The sequence below is a fragment of the Chiloscyllium punctatum genome, chromosome 11 (assembly GCF_047496795.1).
Source record: "Chiloscyllium punctatum isolate Juve2018m chromosome 11, sChiPun1.3, whole genome shotgun sequence".
Taxonomy (NCBI): Eukaryota; Metazoa; Chordata; class Chondrichthyes; order Orectolobiformes; family Hemiscylliidae; genus Chiloscyllium; species Chiloscyllium punctatum.
In genome coordinates, this window is record NC_092749.1 from 97,323,124 (window position 1) to 97,345,102 (window position 21,979).

General features: G+C 42.6%; 1 protein-coding gene across 1 annotated transcript in view; it reads left to right on the forward strand.

Annotated features, from left to right (window-relative positions):
• mthfd1l (methylenetetrahydrofolate dehydrogenase (NADP+ dependent) 1 like) overlaps positions 1 to 21,979 on the forward strand; it is a 171,826-nt gene that overhangs the window by 113,583 nt on the left and 36,264 nt on the right. The window contains exons 24-26 of the mRNA XM_072581340.1: positions 250 to 427; positions 16,635 to 16,742; positions 21,675 to 21,827. Of these exons, the coding sequence (XP_072437441.1) occupies positions 250 to 427; positions 16,635 to 16,742; positions 21,675 to 21,827 (439 nt within the window). The remainder of the gene's footprint in view (positions 1 to 249; positions 428 to 16,634; positions 16,743 to 21,674; positions 21,828 to 21,979) is intronic.

The window sequence follows — 21,979 nt, forward strand, 5'->3', positions numbered from 1 at the left end:
GTCCCTTGGCACTAGTGGAAGAGGAGTATGGTACTTCATTGTAGCTTGACCAATATTTATCACTTAACCAACATCACAAGAAGAGACCATTTGATTATGATCACATTGCTGTTTTTGGAATCTTGCTGTGCACAAATTAAGTTTCTAATACAACACCAGTAACTTCTCTTCTAAAGTAATTTGGTTCAGTCGTTTATGATACTCTTAAGATTGTGAAAAGCACTGTATAATCAGTCTTTCTTTGCATAGGACTGATACTGAAGCAGAGATTAATCTTGCCTGTCAAATTGCAAAATGCTCTGGAGCTTATGATGCTGTGCCATGCAATCACTGGTCCATTGGAGGCAGAGGGTCATTACAGCTGGCTGAGGCTGTCAGGCAGGCTGCAGACCAGAAGAGTAGCTTCAATTACCTTTATGACCTAAAGGTAAGAACCTTTTTCTTTTAAAACTTGTTCTCTATTTAAATAAGTGTCAAATGTTCCCCTATGAGATGCAATGAATATAGTAGCCAAATTAAGGGGTATGGTGGTAGGAAAACCACAGGCAAACTGCTGGCAATTGCCTGAAATGTATTTGCTGTACATCAGTAAGAATAAAACAAGACCTGCTTTCAACTGGTAGGAAGATCGTATGAGGAAAGGCTGAGGCACTTGGGGCTGTTCTCATTGGAGAAAAGAAGGTTTAGGGGAGATTTGATAGAGGTGTACAAGATGATTAGGGGTTTAGATAGGGTTGACAGTGAGAACCTTTTTCCGCGTATGGAGTCAGCTGTTACTAGGGGACACAGCTTTAAATTAAGGGGTGATAGGTATAGGACAGATGTTAGGGGTAGATTCTTTACTCAGCTGGTTGAGTTCATGGAATGCCCTGCCAGTATCAGTGGTGGACTCTCCCTCTTTATGGTCATTCAAGCGGGCATTGGATAAGCATATGGAGGTTATTGGGCTAGTGTAGGTTAGGTAGGCTTCGGTCGGCGCAACATCGAGGGCTTTCGATGTTCTATGTTCTATTTCTAACTTGCTATTTCAGGAAAGCATTGTGGAGTCACATTTGCAGGTATAAAGTAAACTTGCAAAATTCTCATATATACTGCAAATATCTTAAGTTACTGATGTTAATGACTCTGCAGTACTGTTGTGGAATTGAGTCACCAATAAGCCAAAAGTGCTAAGCATAACCATCACTGAACCCCATGGGCTATGAAAGATAAATAGGAAGTGAAACTGTTAATAACATATGTAATCACAAGTAGACTGGGGGACACAATAAGAATTCTCCTTCTTTTGAATAGTGCTATGGGTTCTTTTGCATGCATCTGAGAGAACATGTGGCCTCTGTTTACTATTTCACTTCCTGCAATGCAGAGCTTCCTTGATATTGCACTGGACAGTCTGTGATACATTATCGAGTGGGTGTTGAACCCATATCCCCTGACTGAAAGAAGAATTCTAACACCTGGTGTAGAGCTGCAGGTTATGACAATAAAACTGCCCTGTGTGCAGGTGTACAATGATGCATGACTGCTACATTAACAGTATCTGTTGCAGTCATAGATTGCAACCAAGAATGTGAAGATACAAGGTATTTTAATAAACTGGAAGCACTGTAGTATGATCCGGGGGTGGGGCTCTTTTTGCCTAACTTGTACAGCTGGGTCTCACTACTTGAAAAATGAGGGGCTGAGACAAATCCTATTAGCACTCCAGGAATTAGACAGAATATAGACAGAAAAATAATCCATGATAAGGTTATGCTAAACCTCTGTCTAACAATTGGATAGAGTGAGGTGATGGGAATGTTGAAATATTCAAAATGGGACGGCACAGTGGCTCAGTGGTTAGCACTGCTCTCACCGGGGACCCAGGTTCGATTCCAGCCTTGGGCAACTGTATTTAGAGATTGCACGTTTTCCCTGTGTCTGCGTGGGTTTCCTCCAGATGCTCCAGTTTCATCCACAATCCAAAGATGTGCAGGTTAGGTGAATTGGCCATGCTAAATTGCCCCATGGTGTTCAAGGATTTGTAAGTTAGATGCATAGTCAGGGGTAAATGTAGGGTAATAGGGTAGGGGAATGGGTCTGAGTGGGTTACTCCTTCGGAGGGTCGGTGTGTACTTAGTGGGCCAAATGGCCTGTTTCCACACTGTAGGGATTCTCTAAAAGGAAAATTTAAAAATCAGCAATCGGTTCTCCATTATTTTGTCTTACTCAGTCTCATTCCCGACTACTTCATTCTGATTTGTTGCCAGAATGTTTCTTAATATGAAAGTAAATTCTAACAAAGCTGAATGAAATATTTTCACATTTATTTGACCTTTCATCCTGGGAAAACATACAATCACTCAAAAAGACAGTAGGTGGAGCTTCAGTTAGAAAATTCAGCCCTGGGGCCTCAGTAACAGGAAGGCTTTCATTCTTTTAGCACTTTTTTTAAACCATGGCTGTAAAGATTTTTGTAACAATTGTGCACTTTTAAGGAGATAGTGACAACCTAACCATACAAGCTAGATTTAATCCAGGATGAAAGCGGCTGTGCTACAAACAAAGGAATTACTCAGTCCTTGCTTGATGTGTAGCAGTTGCCTCTGAATGAGAAAGTTATGGACTCAGATTTGAGCACACAATCTGAGCTGTCACTCCTAAAAATGTACTACAAGAGTATTAATGGATGGAGGTCACTATCTTTAGTATGAGACATTAAACTGAGACTCTGAATGTTCTCAAATGACATTATTTGAAGAAAAGCAGAGAAGTTCTCCTAAGAAACCAACTCAATATCTATCCTTCACCCATCATCATTAGAGGCAATGCAATCTTTTTGTTACCTCTTGCTGTTTGTGGGGCCTTGCAGTGCGTAAATTTCACAGTAATTACACTTCACATGATTGCATTGACACTACAGTGTTTTGGAACAAGCTAAGGTTGCAAGCTAGCTATAGAAATACAAGTTTTTTTTAAACGTGGAGGATCAGGCATGGGATTTTTTTTTCCTTCCTCTGCTGTGATTTTAGTGCTTGAATATTTTCCTTGTATCTTGAGGACCAGAATGTGACCCAGCTTGATTCTAGTCTGGATAGAGGTATCTACAAAATGAACATAATTCCCTCTAACTTGAGTCTATTTCTTTTCGTCTATGGTTTTTTCTGCATTTGAGCAGTCTTTGATAAATAGAACTTCCTAGTTTATTGGGTTTCCTCTGCAGGTTTGTTGCTCACCTAAGCCTCGACTCATTTGCTATTTTTTCAAGTTAAGAAACCAAAGCAATCACCCCCTCCTCCCAAGAAAATGATAAAAAGGTTAAAAAGGTCCAAGCTCAGGAGAAGGCTGTTTTCATATTCCTGGAGTGAAATTTTATGTTTTTCAGATACCTGAAAGTGAAAGTAATTATATGGATTTATGCAATAAAATGTAAGATTATTCACTTTATACGCAATCAGAAGTATCCCATCGGAACCTTCACAATACATGAATACAAACATTTTACCCTGTTATAATTCTTTTTAGGGCATCTTGAAATTTTCCTACCTAGTTGTATCGGGTCATATAAAAGACAATGAGCAAGTTAGACTTTAAAAGTGAACATCAATGGTGAATGAAAATACCATCATTTTTACGTTTAATGAACATTGAGTAGATAGACTGGAGAAGTATGCAGTACTATGGCTGGTGAAATTTAACATAGCAAAATGAATTGTCACAGATTTAAAGTGCGTGTAGGATCAGAGATTTGTGGAGTTTACATACACAGTGCTTTGAAGGAGCTGAAACAAGTTGAGAAGATTGTTCTTATGAAAGGGTGCACATATGACCCATGCCATTGTTGGGTGAAACACTGTGCTCGGATGTGCAGTATTGGAGTGACGTTTGGTATGATTCTACTAAAGCAGGAGACCAGAAAAGCATAAGATATTGGAGCAGATATGGGACCAAAAACGCATACTCAATATTTCAAATGCAGTCTGACCGTAAACTTATACAACCTCGGATATATATCCATGCTCTTGTATTCTAGCCCTCTTGGAGTGAATGCTAACATTGCATTTGCCTTCCTAACTGTCAACTGAACCTGTATGTTAACCTTAAGAAAATCTTGAAGTGGGACTTCTAAGTCCCTTTGGACTTCAGATTTCTGAAGGCTTTCCCTATTTAGAAAATAGTCGATGCTTCAATTCTTCATATCAAAGTGTGTAACCTTATGCTTGCCTACACTGTATTCCATATGCTGCCACTTTGCCTATTTTCCTAGCCTTTCCAATTCCTTCTGTAGCCTCTGTAGTCTTTAAGGTATAACATGAATAGTGGTATTCCAAACACTGAGCCCTGCAGAACATCACCACTACTTACCAGCGACTGTCATGAAAAAGACCCTTTTACCCCCACACTCTGCTTCTGACAGTCAGTCAGTCCTCTCTCCATTCCAGTACCTTACTCTGAACAGTATGGACTGCCTTAGCAGCCTCCTGTTCAGCACCTTATCAAACAGTCTTTTGGAAATCCAAACAGAGTCCAATGGCTCCCCTTTATCTAACTTGCTTGTTACTGTCTCAAAGAATTCTAACAGATTTGTCAGGCATGATCTCTCCTTGATGGAGCTGTATTGACTCAGTCCTATTTTACCATGCACATCCAAGTACTCTGCAATCCCATCCATAATAATGGACTCTCAAATCTTACCAGCAATCAAGGTCAGGTTAGACAAAGCAGGTGGCTAGAAGAACACAGCAGGCCAGGCAGCATCAGGAGGTGGAAAAATTGACATTTTGGGTGTAACCATTCCTCCTTCAGGACTGGGGGTGCGTGTAAGGAGAGCTACAGATAAAGGGGATGGCAGGGGCTGGATGGTGAAGTGGGGATAAGTAAAGACAGGCAGAGGGTATGACCTGATTGGTCAATGGGAGGAAGAAATCTGGTAAGTCGCTGGGAGGAGTATAAGGGAGGGGGTGGAGCTGGAGATAGTGTTGGGGAAGGGAGATTATTTGAAATTGGAGAACTCAAAGTTGAGTCCTCCAGGCTGCAGGCTGCCACGTGCAAGATGAAGTGTTGTTCCTCCAATATGCAGTTTGGTTCGTTGTGGCAATGGAGGAGGCCAGGATGGTCATGCCAGAAAGGGAATGGGAAGGGGAATTAAAATGGGTGGTGACTGGGAGGTCTGGTTGTCCCCTGCAGGTCTGGCTGAGATGCTCAGCAAACTGCTCCCTAAGTTTGTCTCCCCAATGTAGAGAAGACCACATCAGGAGCACCTGATGGAAGAGAGGCAGATGAGCCTCTGTCTCACCTGGGGAGGACTGTTTGTGGCCCTGGATGAAGGTGAAGGGGGTGATGTGCTGGCAGGTTTTTCATATTTTCTAGTTGCAGTGGAAGGTACCTGAGAGTTCAGGGGGGCTTGGTGGGGAGGTGGCGCAACCAAGGACTGGCAAAGATAATGGTCCCTGCGGAAGATGTCTTTGGTTCTGGAGTTTAGTTGGAGTTTGCCGAAGTGTTTAAGGATCATGCGTTGAATGTGGAGACTGGTGGGGTGGGAGGTGAGGACAAGGGGGACTGTCCCTTTTATATTTGAAGGAGGGGAGCATTTAGAGCAATGGAACGAGGATGGGGTGGTGCAGTGGTGGGCTGTCTGGATGACTGGGGGAGTTGGAAAGTGCAATATTTGAAATAGGTGAGCATCTGGGATGCTTGGGAGTGGAATGCCTCCTTTTATGAGCAGATGTGGTGGAGGCAAAAGGAATTGGGAGAATGACATGGAGTTCTTGCAGGATACTGGGTGGGAGGTGGTGTAATCCAGGTAGTTGAGGGTCTGTGGGTTTATAGTAAATGTGCGCCTGGAGACTGTCACTGGAGATGCAAATGGAGAGGTCAAGAATGGGGAGGGAGGTGTCCAAGATTGACCAAATGAATTTGAGGGCAGGATGGAAGTTGTGCGCAAAGTCAATGAACTGTTCCAATTCAGCCTGAGTGGAGGGTGCTGCGCTGATGTGGAAGAGTTGTGGCACAGTGCTGACACAGATGCTGACATAGTCGACAAAGAGGCAGGCGTAGCTGGGGCCCATCTGAGAGCCTGTGGCCACCCCTTGGATTTGGAGGAAATGGGAGGAGTTAAAGGTTATTGTTGGGTTGAGGACCAGTTCAGCATGGCAGAGGAAGTATTGACAGAGACTGGAAACTTCTGTTGGAGATGAAGGAGCTGAAGGCCTGGAGGCCACCCTTAAATGGACGTGTTTGTGGACTGCACATCCATAGTGAAGATAAAGCGCTGGGGAACTCTGCGTCCAGTGCATCGTCCTTAAACACTTCCGCCCATTCCAAACAGAGCCCACCACGAAGGACATCTTCCCCTCTTCACCCTCTTTGCCTTCCCAAAGACTGTTCTCTTCACCAGTCTGAGGTTTGTGCCACTCTCCCCACCCACCCCCTGAACCCCCAGGTACCTTCCCCTGCAACTGGAAGAGATGCAAAACCTGCCAGCATCCCCTGTCCCCATCCCACCGACCTCCATCCAGGGCCCCAAACAGTCCTTCCAAGTGAGCCAGGTTCACCTGCCTCTCTTCCAACCTAGTTTACCATATCAGGTACTCTCGATGTGATCTTCTCTACATCAGGGAGACAAAGCTTAAACTTGGGGAACAGTTTGCCAAGCATCTCCGCTAGGCCTATCTGTACCCCCAGTACCACCCACTTTAATTCCCCTTCCCACTCCCTTTCTGACATGACAATCCTTGGCCTCCTCTGTTGCCAAGGTGTTGGAGGAACAACACCTCATCTTGCGCCTGGGCAGCCTGCAGCCTGGAGGACTCAATATTGAGTTCTCCAATTTCAAATAACCTCCCTTCCCTTCTCCCGACTCCCTCTCCAGCTCCTCCCTCTCCATTCCACTCCTGCCAGCCACCCAGATTCCTTCCTCCCATTGACCAACCAGATCGTACCCTCTATCTTCACCTATCTGCACTTCACCACCTTGCCCCCACCACCTCCTTTATCTTCAGCTCCCCTGAGACCCATCCCAAATCCTGAAGAAGGGATATACCTCGAAACATTGACTTCTCCACCTCCTGATGCTGTCTGGCTTGGTCAACGTTTCTGGTGTAACCCTGCTTACGGGACTTGAGGTGGGTCTAAGGGGAGCTGCAGATAAAGGGGATGGCTTGCTGTGTTTTCAGCATCTTTCTTGTCTACCTTGGATTCCAGCATCTGCAGTTTTTTTGTCTCTAACCAAGGTCAGGCTAACAAGCCCATAATTTCCTGTCTTTTGTCTCCCCTACCTTATACAGTTGTTACGTTAGCCATTTTCCCAGTCCGCTGGGGCCCTCCCCGGTTCCAGTGATTCCCGAAAGATCACCACCAATGCCACCACAATCTCCTCTGTTATCACCTTCAAAAGAATGTTGATGAATTTTGTAAGTTTTTTCATGCTTTGGGAGATCACCTGAACACTTCTGCTGGGCTGCCAATACAACTAAATGGCAAAATGTATTGGAATTACCATTTCAATATTGGGAAAAGTTTTGCTCGATGGTACATGAAAGAGTATTGGGATAGTCACTGTTCGAAAAAGAGTGCGTTGTTGTGGGAATAGTAGCTTGATAGCCAAATGTCCTTTGTCTGCTAAAAGCTTGTGATTCTGATAAGGAAGAATGATGAGTTTGACATGCATGTTAATGTGGAAAATTGGAAGAATCAGATTAAAAACTGTGTTTAACCTTTTACCCTTTATTCGGCGGCATTAACTGCAACATTATTGAATGCAGTGTGTACAATTACATTCTACCACTCATCATAGTTATTTAGAGTCATAGAGATGTACAGCATGGAAACAGACCCTTTGGTCCAATCCGTCCATGCCGACCAGATATCCCAACCCAATCTATTCCCACCTGCCAGCACCCGGCCCATATCCCTCCAAACCCTTCCTATTCATATACCCATCCAAATGCCTCTTAAATGTTGCAATTGTACCAGCCTCCACCACATCCTCTGGCAGTTCATTCCATACACGTACCGCTCTCTGCATGAAAGAGATGCCCCTTAGGTCTCTTTTATATCTTTCCCCTCTCACCCTAAACCTATGCCCTCTAGTTCTGGACACCCCGACCCCAGGGAAAAGACTTTGTCTATTTATCCTATCCATGCCCCTCATAATTTTGTAAACCTCTGTAAGGTCACCCCTCAGCCTCCGATGCTCCAGAGAAAACAGCCCCAGCCTGTTCAGCCTCTCCCTATAGCTCAGATCCTCCAACCCTGGCAACATCCTTGTAAGTCTTTTCTGAACCCTTTCAAGTTTCACAACATCTTTCCAATAGGAAGGAGACCAGAATTGCACGCAATATTCCTACAGTGGCCTAATCAATGTCCTGTACTCTATACTCTTTCCAATAAAGGAAAGCATACCAAACGCCGCCTTCACTATCCTATCTATCTGCGACTCCACTTTCAAGGAGCTTATGAACCTGTACTCCAAGGTCTGTTTGTTCAGCAACACTCCCTCTGACCTTGTCATTAAGTGTATAAGTCCTGCTAAGATTTGCTTTCCCAAAATGCAGCATCTCGCATTTATCTGAATTAAACTCCATCTGCTACTTGTCGGCCCATCTGGTCCAGATCCTGTTGTAATCTGAGGTAACCCTTTTCGCTGTCCACTACACCTCCAATTTTGGTGTCATCTGCAAACTTACTAACGGCACCTCTTATGCGCACATCAAAATCATTTATGTAAATGACAAAAAAGTACAGGGCCCAGCACTGATCCTTGTGGCACTCCATTGGTCACAGGCCTCCAGTCTGAAAAACAACCCTCCACCACCACCATCTGTCTTCTACCTTTTGAGCCAGTTCTCTATCCAAATGGCTAGTTCTCTCTGTACTCCATGAGATCTAATCTTGCTAATCAGTCTCCCATGGGGAACCTTGTCGAATGCCTTACTGAAGTCCATATAGCTCTACCCTCATCAACCGTCTTTGTTACTTCAAGAAACTCAATCAAGTTTGTGAGACGTGATTCCCATGCACAAAGCCATGTTGACTATCCCAAATCAGTCTTTGCCTTTCCAAATACATGTCTGTCATGTCCCTCCGTATTCCCTCCAACAACTTGCCCACCACTGAGGTCAGGCTCACCGGTCTATAGTTCCCTGGCTTGTCTTTACCGCCCTTCTTAAACAGTGGCACCACATTTACCAACCTCCAGTCTTCCGGCACCTCACCTGTGACTATTGATGATACAAATATCTCAGTAAGATGCCCAGCAATCACTTCTCTAGCTGCCCACAGAGTTCTTGGGTACACCTGATCAGGTCCTGGGGACTTATCTACCTTTAACCATTTCAAGACATCCAGCACTTCCTCCTCTGTAATCTGGACATTTTGCAAGATGTCACCATCTATTTCCCTACGGTCTATATCTTCCATATCCTTTTTCACAGTAAATACTGATGTAAAATATTCATTTAGTATCTCCCCCATTTTCTGTGGCTCCACACAAAGGCCGCTTTGCTGATCTTTGAGGGGCACTATTCTCTCCCTAGTTACCCTTTGTCCTTAATATATTTGTTAAAACCCTTTGGATTCTCCTTAATTCTATTTGCCAAAGCTATCTCATGTCGCCGTTTTGCCCTCCTGATTTCCATCTTGAGTATACTCCTACTTTCTTTATACTCTTCCAAGGATTCACTTGGTCTATCCTGTCTATACCTGACATATGCTTCCTTGTTTTTCTTAACCAAGCCCTCAATTTCTTTAGTCATCCAGCATTCCCTATGCCTACCAGCCTTCCCTTTTACCCTGACAGGAATATACTTTCTCTGGATTCTTGTTATCTCATTTCTGAAGGCTTCCCATTTTCCAGCCGTCCCTTTACCTGCAAATATCTGCCTCCAATCAGCTTTCGGAAGTTCTTGCCTAATACTGTCAAAATTGGCCTTTCTCCAATTTAGAACTTCAACTTTTAGATCTGGTCTATCCTTTTCCATCACTATTTTAAAACGAATAGAATTATGGTCACTGGCCCCAAAGTGCTCCCCCACTGGCACCTCAGTCACCTGCCCTGCCTTATTTCCCAAGAGTAGGTCAAGTTTTGCACCTTCTCTAGTAGGTCCATCCACATACTGAATCAGAAAATTGTGGACAATGACCTCCTGCTGGCCCATCTCCCCAGTGAGAACATTCTGCACCCTCTCTGAGACATCCTTGATCCTGGCACTAGGGAAACAACACACCATTCTGCTTTCTCTCTGGCCACAGAAAGGTCTGTCTGTACCTCTGACTACAGAATCCCCCTAACACCATTGATCTCTTGGAAGCCAGCATATCCTTCGTTGCATTAGAGCCATTCTGAATACCAGAAACTTGGCTGTTCGTGCTACATTCCCCTGAGAATCCATCACCCCCTACATTTTCCAAAACCACATACTTGCTTGAAATGAGTATATTCACAAAAGACTCCTGCCCTAGGTGCCGACCTCTCTCTCTCCCTGGAGTTAGCCCATCTATGTGCTGTATCTGAGACTTTTCCCCTTTCTTATAACTGCTATCCATCTCATACTGTTGCTGTTGCAAATTCCTCATCGCTTCTATCTGTCTCTCCAACCGATCCACTCAATCTGATAAGATTCACATCCAACAGCATTTATGGCAGATATAATCCGCAGTAACCCTTAACCTCTCTTTAAACTCCCACATCTGACAAGAAGTTCATATCACTGCAAAGGCCATTTTTGCTCCTTCAAAATCTACAGACCCAGAAAATAACACCGTCTTATTCCTCTACAAACACTGTCCCAGGTTAAATTAATAGCTATGGCTTATATTTTAAGTTTAATCAAGAGACTGATCTCCAAAAACACATAATCAAGAAAGAATCCACTATACTTACTACTGCAGCCTTTCTCTTGGACAGACTTAAAACAACAATTAACTGATTCTGTGCTGTGAACTTCGCCCAACAGTTCCTCCAAGATTAGTTGTGAATTTCACTGTTTGTTAATTTTCCCAGATGCACTCCGATGTCCAGCTCTCTCTCTCTCTCTCTCTCTCTCCTGCACTGTCCTCACCATGTGATTTCTTTGTCTGCTCTTCTCCCTTTTAAACTGCTGTTGTTTTGACTTATTTTTTTCCCAAAGTTCCAAAACAATGCAACAGCATATAAAACAGTAATTGCTGCTCCTGGAATTTGAGGAAATCACCTCCAACACCTACAATACCTCAAAAAAAAGGAGCAGCTCTTACAGCCAGAAATTATGCAGTCTTTTTTACACAAGATTAAATTACTCAAATATTCACAGTAATCAACTCAATTAAAATTGCAATGTTTTTTTAAAAAAAACAAAATAATGTGGTTTTCCAAGGAATAGACTGTAAACTGTTATAAATGATAAAGGATCCACTGATTCAGCAATGATCCAATTAATTCTTTCAATCTTCCCCTTGCATTTTTAAAATTTTAAAGTTAATTTTTCATTTCATTATGTGCTATGGAGAACCTGGTAGCTGTTAACTGCAGCAGTTTGAAAAGCTTTATTGATCAGTGGTAAGATAAATAAAGTAAGGTGTCTGCTTTGGTCTGATTAAAAGAATAATGGATTCGTCATCTTACGACCAGCTGAACAAGGTGGCTACATCGCTCAATGGCAAACACTATCACCTGATGAAGGAGCATTGTCGCTCCAAAAGCTAGTGTGCTTCCAGTTAAACATGTTGGACTATAACCTGGTGTTGTGTGATTTTTAACTTCGTACACCCTAGTCCAACACCGGCATCTCCAAATCATGGCTCAATGGCAGCATTCTTGCCTCTGAATCAGAAAGTTGAGTTCAAGTTTCATACTGAAACTCAAGTGCACCGTCTAGCTGACACTCACCTGCTCAACTGAGGAAATATTGCACTGTCAGAGCTACTCTCTTTTGAACTGAGCACTAAATCAAAGCTCTCACTACCCTCAAAGGAAACAGTAAATGATCCCATGGAACTATTTTATGAAGTTCAGAGGAGTTCTCCCCAGTCTTTGTCAATATCCCTCAACCAATATTATTACCTTGGATTATCTTGTCATTTCATGATTTGTGGGAGCTAGCTGTGTGCAAATTGACTGTTAGGGTATGTGTGTTTTTTGCATTACAGTGACTGTACTTGAAGGTACTTCCATTGGCTGTAAACCATTTAGAAATGTCCTGAAATCTCAAAAGACACTGTTGAAATAAAAATCTCTCATTCTGACATACAAAACAAAAGTGAGGTGTCTGACATGACTGCTGAGAACAGAATCTATGTGAAAATCCCATATTGCTGCTGGGATGCATAAAAATGACACCTGCAAGTTGAGCGACAAGAATCTGGGGAAATGAATTGGAGCCACAAGTGTAGGGAATTTATCAGGAAAAGGCTGTAAATAATTTGAGGCATCTTCTTAATTGACTATTGGGTCAATGTTATCAGCTGAGGACTTACTCAAATTATGTTAGCAGAGAAGTGTGAACAATAACATTGAATACTTGCTTTGCATTGTGAGGTTTCATTGGCTGACTGCCAGCCAGTAGCCAGGTTAGTGAATCTGGTATTGCTTCAAAGAAAGAAAAATGTTGCATCAGTATGGGATCAACAGGATTTTAAATTTTACCCAAATCTAGTTGTCCCTCACCCTCTTCCTTAGTACATTAGCCTGTCTAGTCCTGTGAGAAGCTCTGTGTGGGTGGATTGCACCAGTTCAAGAAAGCAGTTTACAACTTAATCAAAAGCATGAGGCTAGGGCAATAAATGTTGGTCCTAAAATGAGTATTAAAGAAAACTTTGTCCTCTGAATCAGAAGCCCTATAGTTCTAGCCCCACTCCAGAGACTTGAGCACACAAAATGATAATTGATTGCAGTACAAAAGGAGCTCTACATTGTCGGAGGAGGTGACTTTCAGATAATTATCACCAGTGAGGCCCCATCTGCTCTTTTGCATGGATCTCAATGACAAATAATGACAAAGTTTTATAACAGTACTAAGAAAACTAGAAATGCTGGACTACTTTCTTTCTCTTTCTCTTTCTATCATTTATAAGGTATTTTATTTCCAAATTACATGTTTCCGTATAACTACAGTTCAGATCTCGCTCTGTTTTTAAACAACGATTTAAGTTTATGTTGCTTCACAACAATGTAGCTGAAGTAAAATTTAACATTTTGCTAGAAGAGAGTACAGATGGTTTAAGGGCTGGTAAAAGATGAGTTTTAAGCAAGATGTCAACAGAGAAGACTGTGACAAGTTTTGGGAGGGAATTGCAAAGCTGGGGAGGGTTTGAACAACTGAGAGCCTTGTTATAAAGTGATGCACAACAGATGGTGTATTGCATGGATTCTGTTGATGCATCAAATGTCGCAAAATTAATACTGGTGTGAAATTTAGTAGCACTCTAAAGTCACTCTTAAAATGTGGACCTGAAGTCACTTAACATCTGCTCAGAGAAAGATACTTGAATTCACTATTAAGGATGTAATAACAGGGCATTTAGAAAATCATGATACAACCATCCAGTGTTAGCATGGTTTTGTGAAAGAGAAATCATGTTCTCATTTATTAGACTTATTTGAGTAAATAACAAACAGAATATATAATGGACTCAGTAGATTTGGTGTATTTAGATTTCCAAAAGGCATTCAGTATGATGCTACATAAAAGATTGCTGCCCAAGATAAGAACTCCTACTGTAATGTGTTGAAGTTGGCATGGATAGAGAATTGATTAGCTCTCAAGTTGTTTGTAGGGATAAATGAGTCACTTCTGGAGTGACAAACTGTAGCTAATGGAATGTCACAGGGATCCGTGCTGGGGCCTCAATTATTAATTGTCATCACAAATGAGTTCAATGAAGGAAACAAATGTATGGTATCTAAATGTGCTGATGACCCAACAGGTACAAAGTAAGTTGTGAAAATGACACACAGATCTGGGTTTGCATGCAAGGTGTCAGAAGAATTCCCAGCTCTGCCTCTCAAATTATTTATAGCCTTTTCCTGATAAATTCCCTACACTTATGGCTCCAATTCATTTCCCCAAATTCTTGTCGCTCAGCTTGCAGGTGTAATTTTTAAAAATGACTGCCCAGCGGCAGGATGGACGATATAGAGGAGGGGAACTGTTTTACAAGTTGTAGGAAAATGATCCCAGAAATAATGAGAGGGATGCCATGTGGATGTGAACTGAGCAAGGGGCCTATTGGTTGGTCTCCAGCGCTCTCACCCCCTCAAAACACAATCCAACACGCATGCACACATTCCCCATTATCATCCATGCCACCGCATGCCTACATCTACTCAACATTATCTATCCAGCAGGACCAACTATGCTTTCGGTCCTTTATTGTCCCTATAAAAATTTGTGCCATCTTTTGCTAATCCATGTCCCCAACACCACCTTACCTTTGCACCTATCATGCCAACTCACCCAGCATCCACAATGATCAGAGCTCAAGAATGTAGTAAAATTTTAAGTGCGTTTGTAGACACCACTGCATTTTTAAAAATTAATATTTTTATTTGTCTACGTAAAGCCTTCTAAGAACTAACGGTTCATTAAAGTGAACCGTCCTTTATTGAAACAAACATTGCAATTCAAAATTCCTCTTCCAAAGACTTTACAACCACGTGTGATTGCCAGTCAAACTGTGATTTAATTGACAGGCACCCGACTCTGTTAATGGAGCATGTGAAAACATTCATGCAGCAATAATCCATTAATAGAAACCCCTAGTCATATTTCAAATGAGTGAAATAGGAAACTGTATGATTTTCTTTAAAAAACACCAGACAATTTTTTTAAAAAGAGTTATAAAACAGTACTTTTACATACCTCGACAGCATTCTTTTGATGCACTCATTTGATGGGACCTTTTGACATGTTGTCTTGACACTTTTGACAGGTGCTATTGATTTGATTTTTTTATTGGTTTGTTGACCATTCCACTTGGCTTGATAATTATTGTTTATGTACTTTTTACACACACTTACCTCCACTTGCAACAATTCTAACTGACACTTGACTTTCCACAAAGGTGTTCTGGAACCATTAGCCAAAGAGAGTGTCTTACCTATCCAAAGAAATGCGCAAAGTTCATATTTTCTATTACCTGGTCTACCTTGTTCATTTTGGGTTTCACATGACTCTGCTACCAAGATCTGACAAGTAGAATCTGTTGATGATTTGAATGACCAACTGTGTGAAAATAGGAAGTGCCCTGTTTTAGGGTGGGACTTGTGATTGGCTGGTCTACCATATGTGCCATGATAGTTTGCAAAGAGTGCAGAGAAATAAATTAAGTCATTGGGCAAAACAATTGCAGATGTATATGTGAAAAATATGAACTTGTGAACTTTTGCAGGAAGAATATAAAACCTTAATATTATTTAAATGGAGAAAGATTGCAGAAATCTGTGATACAGAGGGAGCAGGATATCCTGGAACTTGTGCCATAAAAAGCTGGTGATTGAGAAAGCAAATGGCCTTTATTGGGAATTGATTAAAAAAACAAGGAACTGTTGCTACAGCTTTACAGGACCTTTAATGAGATCGAATCGAAGAGTAATGTGTATAATTATGATTGTATTGGTTTACTTTGCTGATTCCTGGAAAGAAGGGATCATATTATGAGGAAAGGTTTTGCAGGTTCGACCCCTACTCATTGGACTTTAGAAGAATCTTATGATGTATTGAAATACAAAGTTCTGAGAATCAAAAGAATTCATGCTAGGAAGCTGTTTGTGAGGACTTTAGAACAAGGCAGCGGAGTTTAAAAATAAGTAGACTCCCAATTAAGGCAGATGAAGATATTTTTGTCTAAGGATCCTTAGCCTTTGAAATTCATGTTTCCCAGAGACCTGTGAGGACAGCCTGATTAAATATTGTCAAAGCTGAACTGGACAGATTTTTTGATCAACAAAGGAGTTGAAAATGATGGAGTCAGGCTCGAAGGGCCTAACTGCCTACTCCTCACTTCCTAGTTCCGACAAACAAATTTCCAATCTTCACAATCAGGTTGAATATTGCAATACTCTTCTACCGTTATGCTGAGATGGATACTGGTCTTGCAAGGTTGAGCGCAGATGGGCTCCGTTCACACACTACACTTAAACAAGCTTGTTTTTCTCTACAACAAATCTCGAATTGAATTGTGTTGAATGTTTCATTTCCCCTATTTTGCTTCTCGTGTAATAAATCTAATCCACATCTTACTTTTGCCCAATCTGGGATACTCTTGCAAAACATAATGGTGGTACTTGAAGAAGACTGAGCAATTCCCCAGGTATACTAGCCAAAATTTGTCCCTCAGTCAAGAACCTGAAACAAACTATGTCGTCATTTGTAATGGCTTGCTGTGTGTACATTAGCTGCCATATTTTCTACATTATAACCATGACAACATTTGAAGTGTACTTTATTGGCTGTAAAGTGCTTTCAGATTTCCTGAGATTGTAAAAGGTACTATCACTGCAAGACTTCTGTTTCAGTATAATGATGGGTGAGGAAAACTAAATCTTTTAATTTTATGCTAAGACCAGCAGAGAAACAAATGGATTGTGGTTCTTGATAAATTATACTGCTTAACTCATAATACTTTTACTCATTCTTTGAAAATAAATCACTTAACAATTTATTCCATTCATTTTGTAGATGCCTATTGTAGAAAAGATTCGTACAATAGCACAAAAGGTTTATGGGGCCAAGGATATAGAGCTGTCACCTCAAGCCCAATCCAAAGTGGACCTGTACATCAGTCAGGTGAGAATTATTTAACAAAAAGCTGCCTGCACAGACAAGGTGTAATGCTTATTCATAGCGAGTTTTGAGAAGATTTGTAGATCAGGTTGAGGTTCTGGATGCAATTTTACTCGCTGAGCTGGAAGGTTTGTTTTCAGATGTTTCATCATCATGTTAGGTAACATCATCAGTGAGCCTCCATGAAGCGCTGGTGTTTATGTCCTGCCTTCTATTTGTGTGTTTAGGTTTCCTTGGGTTGACTGTCATATCCTGTGGTGATGTCATTTCCTGTTCTTTTTCTCAGGGTGGTAGATGGGGTCCAAATCAGTGTATTTGTTGATAAAGTTCCGGTTGGAATGCCATACTTCTAGGAATTCTCGTGCGTGTCTGTATTTGGCTTGTCCTAGGATAGATGTGTTGTCCCAGTCAAAGTGGTTCCTTCCTCATCCGTATGTAAGCATACCAGTGATCGTGGGTCATGTAATTTTGTGGCTAGGTTGTGGGCTACCATGATGCCAAGAGGTCTGAGTAATCCGGCAGTCATTTCTGAGGCCCTTTGATGTATGGGAGAGTGGGTCGGGGCTGAGAGATAAATGGGAGGGCATGGGGTTTTGGGGAAGGTAGGCGAGAAAGCGATAGGTGGATGAAGGTGAGGGAGAAGGTGATAAGTCGGTGGGGGGGAAATGATGGACAGGTTCAGAGAGCGGTGCCGAGTTGGAGGCTTGGGATTGGAATATGATATTGGTAGAGGTACAGGTAAATTTCCAACAGATGTGGAAGGATCCCTTGGGGCCTTGGATGGAGGTAAGGGGAGTGGTGTCAGTGCAGGTTTTGCACTTCCTGCGGTGGCAGGGAAAGATACCAGAGTAGGGTGTAGGTTGGTGGGGCATGTGGACCTGACGGGGTTGCAGAGGGAATGGTCTTTTTGGAACACTGATAGGGGTTGGGAGGTTAATATAATCTCTGGTAGTAGGGTCTGTTTGGAGGTGGTGGAAGTAGCAGAGGAAGATGTATTGTATGTGGAGTTTGGTGGGGTGGAAGGTCAGAGCTTGGTGAGGGCTTTTGTCCTTGTTGTGTTGGGAGGGGTGGGGTTCAAGGGCGGTGGTGCGTGAAGTGGAGGAGATGTGATGGAGGGCATTGTCAACCATGTGGGTAGGGAAGTTGTGATCGTGGAAGGAGGCGGCCATCTGGGACTTTGAGGTGGAATTGATCATCCTGGGAACAGATGTGGCGGAGGCGGAGTATCTGGGAATAAGGGATGGCTTTTTACAGGAGTTAGGGTGGGAAGAGGTGTAGGTTAGGTATCTGTGGGAGTAGCTGGGCTTGTCGTAGCTGTCTGTGGTTAGTTGGTCACCAGAGACTGATGGAGAGGTCCAAGAAGGGGAAAGAGATTTGCAAGATGGTCCAGATAAATTTGAGGTTGGGGTGAAAGGTGTTGGTAAAGTTGACTAACTATTCAACCTCATGGGAGCGCCGATACAGTCATCAATGTAGTGGAGATGCAAGTGGGGGGGATGGTGCCAGTGTAACTGCAGAAGATGGTCTGTTCCACATATCTGATAGGCAGGCATAGCTGGGTCCTATGGCTACCCCTTTGGTTTGGAGGAAGTGGGAAGATTGAAAGGAGAAGTTATTGAGAGTGAGGACCAGCTCAGCCAGGCAGATTAAGGTGTCAGTGGAAGGGTACTGGTTGGGATGATGTGAGAGAAAGAAACAGAGGGCTTGGAGACCTTCATCGTGGCAGATTGGTGTGTACAGGGACTGGATGTCCATGGTGAAGATGAGGTGTTGGGGCCTGGGGAAACGAAAATCTTGGAAGAGATGAAGAGCATGGGTGGTGTCACGAATTTAGGTGGGGAGTTTCTGGACTAAGGATGACAGGATAGTGTCGAGATAGGAAGAGATGAGTTCGGTGGGACAGGGACAGACTGAGACGATGGATCGACCGGGGCAGTCAGGTTTGTGAATCTTAGGGAGGCAGAATCGGGCATTGCGGGGTTCACTGACAATGAGTTTGGAGGCTGTGGATGGGAAATCCCCAGAGGTGATGAGGTTGTGGATGGTCTGGGAGATGATGGCTTGGTGCTGAGAAGTGAGGTTGTGATCAAGGGGGCAGTAGGAGGATGTGTCTGCAAGTTGGTGCCTGGCTTCAGTGTAGAGGTCAGTGTGTCACACGACTACTGTTAGCTCCTCCACCTTGTCTGCGGATTTAATGGTGAGTTTGGGATTGGTGTAGAGGTCTGCACGTTGTGAAGGCGGGAGGTTGGAATGAGTGAAGCAGTTGGAGAGGTTGAGGCATTGATGTAATGGCAGCAGTTTGAAATGAAGAGGTAGGTAGCAGGCCAGCACAGGGTGTCCAGGTGGATGGGGAGTGTTGGAGCTGAGAGGAGGGGTTCTCGGAGGGTGGGCGGATATCTTGGTTGAAAAAGTGGGAGCAGAGGCAGCAGGAGAAATGTTCAAGGTTGCAGCACATGTCAAACTCATTAATCTGGGACTTTAGAGGGATAAAGGTGAGGCCTTTTACTGAGGACTAAGCATTTGTCCTCCGTGCAGCGAAAGTCTGGGGGAATGGTGAAAACATGGCAGGGATGGGAGCTAATCCCAGTCCCAAGCCTCCAACTTGGCACCGCCCTCTTGAAGCCTTCCATCACTTCCCCCCCTCTGACCTATCACCATCTCCCTCACCTTCATCCACCTATTGCTTCTAGTTACCTTCCCCCAAACCCCACCCCCTCCCATTTGTCTCTCAGCCCGGACCCACCAGCCTCATTCCTGATGAAGAGCTCATGCCTGAAACATTGATTCTCCTGCTCCTTGGATGCTGCCTGACCTGCTGTGCTATTCCAGCACTGCAATCTCAACTGATCTCCAGCATCTACAATCCTCACTTTTCCTCGTAGGGGAGAGTGGATAGGGCTTCTGGGCGCTTTTTGTTTGCTTGTTTGGGTTTGTTGCTGTGAAATCAACAGACTGTGTGTTTATTGGGTACCCATTCTTTTTGAATGCACTGTGTAAGTGATTATCCTCTGCTCTTCGTAATTCCTCTGTGCTGCAATGTGTGGTGGCTCATTGAAATAATGTTCTAATGCATTACTTCATTAGGACGTTATGTCAACAAGTCACGACACACTGCAGCACAGAGGAATTACAAAGCGCAGAGGATAATCACCTACACAGCGTATTCAAAAGAACTGATATCCAATGAACACAGCCGCAGATTTCTCAGCAAGAAACCCAAACAAGCAGACAAAAAGCACCCAGAAACCCCAGCCACACTCCCCTGCATCAAAGACATCTCTGAAATGGCTGCCAGACTACTCAGACCTCTTGGCATCATGGTAGCCCACAAACCCACCAACACACTAAATCAGCAGCTCACTAACTTAAAAGACCCTATACAGACAGCAAGCAAAATGGACATCATTTATAAAATACGTTGCAAGAACTGTAATAAACACTACATTGGACAGACAGGCAAAAAACTAGCCACCAGGATACATGAACATCAACTCGCCACAAAAAGACATGACCCACAATCGCTATCCTTACTTACAGATGAGGAACAACACCACTTTGACTGGCACAACACATCCATCCTAGGAAAAGCCAAACTGAGACACTCATGAGGATTCCTAGAAGCATGGCATTCCAACTTTAAACTCTATCAACAAACACATTGATTTGGACCCCATCTACCATCCTCTGAGAAAAAGAACAGAAAACAACATCACCAACACAGATCATAACATAACCAGCCCAAGGAAACCTCAACACACAAATAGAAAGCAAGACATAACATCAGTAATGATGTTACTTTGTATGGTGATGAAACATCTGAAAACGAACCTTCCAGCTCAGCGAGCAAACTTACATCCTGGATATTTATTCGTACTAAGTGGAATTATTGGAAGTTGAACATAAAGTTTCTCACCTAGAAGCAAAAGATTATTGTAAGGAACCTCAGAGAAATGTGAATAGAGTAAATGAGAAAGTTAAGAGAAATGATTAGGAAGAAATAGAATCAAATAAATGTAAGATTTTTGATATGTTAAGAGGGGAACAGGAGTTATGGAAGGAGTACCAGAGGAGTGCTGAGGTACAGTATAGAGGAAGTGAGAGTCGCAGTTAAAGGCCTTGACACTATTTGTACAGTAGAGGGAGAGCGAGCATGTGGGAGAGCTGAAGCAAAGGGAAAGAAAATGTATCTTCATCCCTAAACTTGCATAGGGGGGGAAATATTTTGAGGTCTACAAGGATAACAGAGCTTGCCATATTTTCACAAATCATCTTTGGAAGAGTTATATATTAGCTCCAAGAAATGGTGAAGCCTTTTCATCATTGTTTATTCTGTGACGTTCCTTTGAAGTGTTCACAATGAGTTTTAAAGCAAAATGTGATATTAGGACCAAAGCTAGGGGTCATTAAAGTAAAATAATCATTACAAAATCTTGTCAAGAATTCAAGATAAATAACTTGTTAACTTGTTACCATGTGAGACAATTGACAATAATAGTGTAGATGCGTCTAAGGATATAAATGTATTAAGGAGAAAACAATATGAGGATATGCAGTTCGGGTTATAAGAAGCAATGTGGGAGTTGATTTTGTTTGGAGCATATCAAAGGTATAGATCAGTTGGGCCAGGTGGCCTGTTTTATTTTAATGTTCTGTCACTAGTAATAATTTTGTTTTGAAATATATTTTTGTGGAGTTGAGCCTTAGTCAATGCTCCATAATTGATAACAAATGCATTTTTCTTTTTTAAAAAAAGTACAAATAACTGACCACTATTGTAAAACATTGCAAGTGTTGATCTTTCCTGTCATTTACTATCTTGTGAAGATTCTGCTTTTTGCACAGATCCAGATTAGGCAGTCCTAAATGTTGTTCTGTGTAGTTAACACCTGCCTCTGCTGGTGTGCTTAGTGACCATTCTTTCTCTTCCTGATGTAGGGTTTTGGAGAGCTGCCAATTTGCATGGCGAAAACCCATCTGTCACTATCACATCAACCTGAGTGCAAGGGAGTTCCCACTGGATTTGTTTTACCAATTCGGGATGTGCGTGCCAGTATTGGAGCGGGCTTTATTTATCCGTTGGTGGGCACGGTATGTAATCCATTCTCGATGTGTGCTGTTGAAACAGGCCAATGTGGATGAAACCATGTAAGTCAGCTAAAATAGGCTGGCTGAATTCTCATTCTGCTCAACTGGGATAGAGATTTCTCATCATTCTTAGATAGTTGGGTAAAGAATCAAAT